Consider the following 7,957-nt stretch of genomic DNA (forward strand, 5'->3'; position numbering starts at 1 on the left):
TATTACGCTGTTGGAGGGTTATCTCATTAACTCCTCTTTCATTGCTTCTGGTTGGAATTATGTCCAGTTTTAGGAATGTTCAGAAAGCTATGTTGTGTAAGGCATGGAGTTAAATTGCTCTCTCTGTGTTGCTCCAGATAACAAAGCCTTCTTCGTCATCTCCATGTCAGAAAACGGCGCCCATATTTACGAACTGGTGGCACAGACTGTTTCAGAAAAGAATGTGTAAGTCATGGGTTCAGCTTCATCTGCTGCTTGATTTGTTGTACTTGAGGGATCTTTTAGATAGGCTTTCCTGTAATAACTGGGATGGTGTCCATGAATTACCTGAGTTCCTTCTCTAAGCTTAGCTGAAAGCAGAGTTACATTTGCTTATGTAGGAAATATCCAAGGATAGTCTCTCCCAGCTTGTGCCTGCAAGGTGTTACTGAGGAACTGAAAGTAACAGAAATTAAAAAAAGAAGAGTTATTTCTCTTTATAAGAAAAGCAGTAATAATATCATCAGATTTAGGAGGTGTTAAATAAGGAAGTATTCATTATGCTTCATGTCTTGCATATTTTTATTCCATGTTTGTGCTGCAGATGGCAAGACCTTATAGCTCAGATGGCAGGGACTGTGAAAATGGGGAGTACCAGAAGAGTGATTCCATTACAGTCAGGACCTGGCGAGTAAGTAAAAGTAGCTGGAGGAAGAAGGGCTGGTTTTGTTTTCTCCAGTACACCTTCTTGTACTCAAAGATAGCCAGCCAAAGCATGGATTCTCATGCAGCAGGGACTAAAATATTTTCATTCTTGCCTCCCTGCAGAGAAGAGCGTGAAGAAGAGGAGCAGCAGAAGCTCAAAGAGCAGCATGATGTTCCTGCCAGCAGTCTACAAAGTCCAGGTAAATGGTATCAGTACATTTGCTGCATGGACTACAAATGTGCCAAACCATATTCCTTGTGGTTTGGGGGCCTTTTTGTAGCTTTGACATTTTTCTGGAAAGAAAGGACTTCCTTACAAGTCATGTGGAGAAGTGATACTGAACCTTTTGGAAATGTACCTCTTACTATTTCCATGTGTTTTACAAATTGCTGGGAAAGATTCTTTTTTCCCCTGAGAAGAATTTGCCTTTTAAAAGCCCGTGCCTGAGAATGGTCAGTTTTACTGTTTTCATAGCTTTCTGTGTGAAGCAGAATTTTCTGCAGTTGATCATCATATTTGACATAGTTATTTTACCTGAATATATGTTTTCTATCTACTAGATAAAGATTTGGGCCTCGAATCTCCCTTAATACTGAATGCTGAGTCTTCTTCACCCATCATGTCTGAGAAGTCCAAGGTAGAAAGTCTTCTTGTGTCAGAAGGACAGTTTGACAAAGCTCAGCAGGCAGACCTGACACTTAAAGGTTCTTCTGCATACTATGAAGACACAAGCAGCAGTTTACCTTTGCTATCAGAAGGGCAGTGGGCATTGGATGCATTGAGGAACTGTAAGTATCTGTGGGCAGTGTCTGGTGAGATTTGGGGATGGAAATTGTTAGGTCAACCATCTAAATCAATGAGCTAAAATAAAATCTAAAGCCCATTTCTATTAAATATAAGTGCTGTCTGCACTGTAGATGACAGCACAGCAAACCAAAATGGATCTGACAGCAAGGAGTTGTAAGTTTTGAACTCATGTACTGGCCTTGTCTTGAGCTTTAGGCTTCACATTGTTTTTCTGTGCTTTTTGAGTGTATAAAGTGGTGGTGGTAATGAATTGTTACTGTCCATGAAGTGGTTTGATGGTAGAATTATATTGGCAGAATATTGTACAGTGCTGTTGCTAGTCAGCAGTTTTTTAAAAGACAATGCAGTTATTTTCATAGCACTGGAGCAGAATAGATTACATCAGTTGCAGAATATGATTTTGTGGTGGTTTTTTTTGTAAAATCCTGAAAATGAGATTTGATATGTGTAAGCTTGGCAAAGTCTAGCTTCAGATTTTCTGAGGACTTAGGAGATGATTCAGTATAATTAGATCAACACTTGTGTGTGTTGAAATGAAATTTTCCTGATGGACAGATTATTCTGCAAAGTTGTTGATAGATTTTTCATCACTCTCTCTGCTATACCTCCTTTCAGAGGAAGAATGCACAACTGTGCAAGCTGCTTGGTCAGATCTGGCCCTGCAATTCCTAAATATAACTTCCTAAAATTTGAATGAATTCATTAATCCCTATAGCTCTTCTTGGCAAATCTGAAAGGGACACCAAGTCCCTCAGTTGTACTTGGAGGGAATAGTCTGTGTTGCTTCTCTGTTGGTCTTTAGCTTTCACTAAAATGCTGAGTATTCCTCTCCTTGGCCTGAATTCCCTCCTCCATCTCTCTGTACAAGTAATGACAGTTCTCTGCAGTCTAATAGTTTATCTTGGATCTTTTGATCCTTTTATGCTTTTGCTGTTACAAGATCCAAGATTCTTTTCTAAATGCTGTATTAATGTTCTTGATACTTGTTTTCAGAGGCCAGTGATAAGATAATGTTAGTCTGCAGGGTGTGGAAAGACAGTGTTAGTAACCTACCATCTCTCATGACTATTCTGGCTTCAAAGAGCAGCAGTGGGTCACATTTTGACAAGAGCCTTCCACTGAGCTGAGTGACTGTTCTGTTGTATGAAATCATAGATTTTTCGGGGGTGTTAGATGAGCATTAGATGGTGAGAATGAACAGTGTTCTTAGGCTCTTGACAGAATCATGTTTTTGTTTGGAAAAATATGTCCTTATTAGGAAGCGTTCAGTTGGGATAATTTGAGAACTAAAGGAATGTGGGTTGAAGTTCAAACAAGCATAAATTTGCACCAAATTCTAGGGAAAATGTGTCTTCAGCTTTTTGGATCTGTCATTTCCAAGCTGAATAGAATATTCTCAAGATGTTTCTTTCTCAGGTGGGGATCCCCTGTTGTGGCCACAGTTTTTAGTTGGTCTGGGGGCATGGGTAAAACCCCAGCACTCCTCTGCACTCCAGCTCACTTGCTTATCTATTAAATTACATAATTTTTGTAGATAATTTGTTTTTCCTGAAGCAAGATGGAGCTTGTAGTGATACAGTTGCTCTTGCTTGTAAGGTAAAATGTGGAATAAGGCCTCAGGCCTCATGTATTTATTTTCATCCCTATTTTTCCTACCAAAAACAATGGGAGGGCTGGCTGCTACGAGAGAGGCATTTTTGGAAGGGTGGCCTTTGTGTGATTTAATGGCTGTTGGGGAGGTTGTGCTCTGTGAAGCCTGGTGAACGTTATCTCTACTTGCAGTGGGCTTGCTAAAACAATTGTTGGTACAGCAGCTTGGCTTCTCTGAGAAAGGGACCCTTGGAGACAGACAGCGCTTTCCCAGGTTTAGGACTGTCTCTCGAGAAGCCCAAACGGAGAGTGGGCACGAACCTGGACTCCAGCACTCTGACAGCAACAAACTCCACCAGCCTGGGACAGACAGAACACTTCCAAGAACCAGCACTAACGAGCCCACAGCTAGTTATGGCCTCCGGACTTCAGCTGAATCCCCAGCTTCAGAGGATGCCATGCAGCTGATGGAGAGAGACCCCAGGTCGAGGAGTCACTTGGCCATGGACAGCGTGGGTGTGAATCTGGAGGTCTCGGCCACGGAGCTGGAAGGGGTGGGTGCTGATGAGAGTGGGGAGCATTTTTTTGATGCTCGAGAAGCTCACAGCGATGAAAACCCATCCGAGAGCGAACTGATGGAAAGGAAGGAGGAAGAGGATGTGCAAATACGGATCTCAGGTGAGGCATTCCATTCACTCATTGAATAACAGTCTGTCCACGTGCAGTGTTAGAGACTTCCTTGCTTTTTTATATGGTATAGGACATCTCAAGTTCACTCTTAGACCTTGACAGTCATTTTAGCCCTGAAAAGGGCTGTGCAAACGTGTACCTAATGAATTCTCTATTTTATGAAAGGAGAGGCTGAAATCCTGTAGGGGTAATACACTGTGGCAGACTGTAATTACAGAGGAACCAGGCACAATGCAAGCTCTTGATTTCGGTTGCCACTGGAGCACTTTCTCTCTCAATTGACTTTTGGGACCTATAGGAGAAAAGTTTTCCCTGAAGACAGAGCACTTCCTTTGTCTGTACCTGCAGAGCCCTCACAGCTCCTGCTATCTTGTAGATACAGTGTTGGCTTTTCCTGTTCAAGCTTCAGAAAAGAAACTTTGAATGTAGCTTTGCACTGTAATTGTCTCCTGCAACCTCACCCCAGTCTGAAGTTCTTAGGAGCTTATTAAATTGGTTACTTCTATTATTAGTACTGCATATGGTATATTTGGCAAATACATCTCAAAGTGAATCTTTTCTGGCCCTCAAGAAGGTTGTGGAGCTGTTAGCTCAGCAGAAAACCAGCTCTATGAGAGAAGCTGTGAGCACTTCCATGGGATTTTGCACACTTGGTGTTTGCAAAGTGCTGTGACTTTGATCAGCCAACATGGTGACACTGCACTAAATGTAGCATGCAGGTTGAGGTTTATCTCATGTGCATGTTGTGGTAGGAGTAGCCACTAGTAAGCAGATTCTATATGACTATTAGTCTTGAAATGGCTTAGCCAGAAATATGCATTTATTTCATAATTTCATTCTATCAATGTGAATAAGCCAATTTGTGACTGTCTGAATGCTGCTTTCCAACCACATATTGAAAATAATTTTTCTTTCCATGAACTACTGAGACATTTTAAATTATTAAAACTGAGCCAACAAGTTGAAGGATCTAATTTATTTGTCACCTCATACACTTGTTTACTTAAACTGTGCAGGGACATAAAAATTAAATGGTCCTGTTTTTAGTCTGACTCCACATGCCAGATTTGTTGTGATACTGTAGAGAAATTGAATATAATCCTATTGCTAGGTACAGGTTGCAAAAGCATTTTTATCTAAAATTGCCTTATCTTTTAACACATCATCAGCAAGATAGATTTTAAAGCTAACCCATCTCAAAGCATCCTCAGTACCATAGCTAGGAAGTGGAGGTTAGAAATCTAGCCACCTGCTTTGTCAGTGACTGCTAATGCAGGTTTTTCAGACCCTGTAATAGAATCACAGATTTTGGGGAAAAAAAAACCAGTAAGGTAGGTGATTAACTCATCTCATCCTGTAATTCTGAAGCTGCAGGCCAAAAACCAGCCATCAAGTCCGAGACCTAATTCAGTACCAAACTAGCCTGGCCTGATATAATCACTGTTCTGTGTAGTGCTCACAAATGCTTTTTCTTATCCATTTTCAGGTGTTTAAGGGGATGGGCCTGCTGCCACTTATCTATCTTAAAGTCTGCTTAAACTGTCTACAGCTGAGTGGTTCTCGGTGATTACCGAGCTGGATGTGTTAGTAAAAAGCTGTTCTCTTAACAGGAAATTATTTGATCCTTGATGGATATGGAACAGTGCAGGAGAGCTCCACAGATGATGAGGTATCCTCTCTAGTTCTCCAGTGCACCACGGGTGCCCACAGCTCTTTGGACTCTGCCCAGCAGCAGCCACTCTCCCCACGGGACACCCAGTCGGACGGAGGGAGCTCCCCGTTTGCTGAGGAGATGATGCCCTCACACTGGGGGGCAGTGGAAGAGTCCTGCCCCTTTGTAGCAAGCCTTCACTTCTCTATAGAGTCACGTGTGCAGATGATGCAATATATTCAGAAGATAGAGGATGACCTGGAAAAGTTAAAGGTATAGCATGTTTCTGTTTCCAGTATCAAGGTTTTCATAGTCCTTAGGTTTTTGTTTTAGGAAAACAAAAAGTTGGAAAATAATTCGGAGTGGGCAGAAAGGCAGCTCTGCCAGGTTTTGTCTTTGCATTCATCTCTGGAAGCTTTTGCAGCTGAAACCTGGTGCTGTTTTACTTGCAGTAAATTCTGGGTTATGAGGGGCAAGCAGTTCCACTTGGAGCCAGCGGGTATGGAGATGGCTTTGATCCATTGTGGGTGGCTGTGCAACGTGGGTGAGCCCAGTCTGCTCACCTGTAGTGAAACTTCTCTCTTCCTATTTGAAGGCCTCTTTGTTCATTTGGTCAATAACACAAGAGCCACCTGAGTTTTGGGGTTGTTTCTGTTTTCTAGGAGGTGGAGGAAGACTACACCATTCTCCGACGCCAGGGGCTGGCTGGATCAGCCACCACAGGAGAGCACTGAGGTAGGCAGCCAGACTAATTGGTAGCATATACCATATTAGCTTCAGACCTTAAACAAAGAGCACAAAGTCAATTATTAATCTTTCTCACACACACACTAAAGGTTTCACTTAGTTCAGCAGCTCTCTCAGGGCTGAGACCATGCTGATTCCAGGAAAGGTCAGTTGAACCCATTGAGACTGATGTGCAGAGGAGCTGGTTCCTTCCTCTGAAAAGGTTGTTTGCAAGCTGTCTCACCCCTATCTGCCAAAGGCCTGTATCTCAGGATGTGTAACTTCTCTTTCAAAGAAGGCTAGGTTGATGTAAAGTCCCAGAGGAAGAGTTTTTGAACATGTAAAATGATTACAATCTGGCTTTTCTTTCTCTGGTGCTGTGTCAAGTGGGTCCCTTTAAGCTGGCCTTAGGCATTGTAGATACATAATTGCTGGAATTACTTAGAAGTTCTTAGGGTTCCATGGGGATGCTGTCCCTCACATAACACAATTTCTCTGCTAGTAGTTCATTAGTGTTAGACATTCATCCCCCATTGCACACTCTCCTTTTTCTCACCACACTTCATTGTTTTTCTCTTTTCCCCCAGACAAAAGCTAGTCATGCTTTCAGGAGTGGCTGAAGATTGGCTGAAGAGTATCAGGACACAGCACTCATGGTCTTCCTGGTGGACTCTGAGATAAGAGGGTTTGGACCATTCAAACATGAACCATACTCTAGCAAAGCATGCATGGGGTGCTTTTCCTGTGGGACATCTGCACTATCTTGTCAGTGAGGGAGTCTGTTCTATTCTGCTCCTCTCCTTGCTACCAGAAATTCATTTTTCAGAACAGAAAAACCAAACCAAATGTACAGAGCTTTGGGTGTAGGATATAAAAAAATGTATTTAGACATTTAAAAAAAAAAAAAAGCAATGTATTTATTTGACTTCATTCCGTGTATCAAAAGCACATTTTAATTTTTTAATCTGCCTTTTTTTTTTTTTTGTTCTATTGTAATTGGGTAGTGACAGCTCTAGCCCTCTGCATAAAGTACACCCTGCCTGCCACTGCTCCTGAACCAAAGGTTAGGTCTGAAGGGAGAGTGTGTGCCCACGTGCAGGTGTATCTGTACTTCACTGGACTGGATTCTGCACTCCCTGCTGGCAATCAAACTGCCACGTGAAGAGCTTCTGAAGAAGGTGTGAGGATGACTCGTGGCTGGAGCTATCTGTCTTCAACAACTGCATGGGAACTGCTCACCTCACCACACATGTAACAAAGAGTTTTCCATGCACTCAATAGCCAGGCACTTGAGATGGGCAAATTTTCTTTTTCCCCTCTCCTGTTAGGGGTCTCCTTTATTGCCATGCAAGGTTAGACTGGGAGAGGAGAAAGATGGATTTAATTATTTTTTTTTCTTGACTTTGTTGGCTTTGATCATTGTCTCCTTTGTAAAGTGATAAAAATACTTGGACCTGCAGCACTTTTGTAACTCTTCTCTGGATCAAAAAGAAAAAAAAAAAAATGCTAACCCAGAAGTCTTTCAAAGATGTGGGGCAGATCTGCCCCTGGTTCACTACTGAATGAGTAAGGGCTGCCATCTGAGTTAGCCACAGGTACTGCTGATTATAGGGCCAGTAAGTTTTAGTACCTGAAAGTATGTCTTGCTGAGGGCTTGGGGTGGGTTTGGGGTTTTTTTTTGGGGGGGAGGTGGGGTTGGGTTGATTTTTTGCTTTAGGTTTGGATTATTTTTTTTAAAACAACACCCTGATTTGTGCCAACGTGTTCTCATTGAAGCAGAGACATGCAAAACAAAGGCATCTGAAACA

At 42.2% G+C, this 7,957-nt stretch overlaps 1 protein-coding gene across 1 annotated transcript in view; it reads left to right on the forward strand.

The window, feature by feature from the left end:
* ARHGEF12 (Rho guanine nucleotide exchange factor (GEF) 12) overlaps positions 1-7,049 on the forward strand; it is a 31,123-nt gene extending 24,074 nt beyond the window's left edge. Inside the window, exons 30-37 of the mRNA XM_008938902.1 lie at positions 138-225; positions 584-670; positions 808-884; positions 1,246-1,473; positions 3,275-3,760; positions 5,383-5,696; positions 6,086-6,158; positions 6,737-7,049. Of these exons, the coding sequence (XP_008937150.1) occupies positions 138-225; positions 584-670; positions 808-884; positions 1,246-1,473; positions 3,275-3,760; positions 5,383-5,696; positions 6,086-6,157 (1,352 nt within the window). The 3' untranslated portion in view covers position 6,158; positions 6,737-7,049. The remainder of the gene's footprint in view (positions 1-137; positions 226-583; positions 671-807; positions 885-1,245; positions 1,474-3,274; positions 3,761-5,382; positions 5,697-6,085; positions 6,159-6,736) is intronic.
* Positions 7,050-7,957: the final 908 nt, after the last annotated feature.

The sequence above is a fragment of the Merops nubicus genome, unplaced genomic scaffold (assembly GCF_000691845.1).
Source record: "Merops nubicus isolate BGI_N331 unplaced genomic scaffold, ASM69184v1 scaffold36740, whole genome shotgun sequence".
NCBI lineage: Eukaryota > Metazoa > Chordata > Aves > Coraciiformes > Meropidae > Merops > Merops nubicus.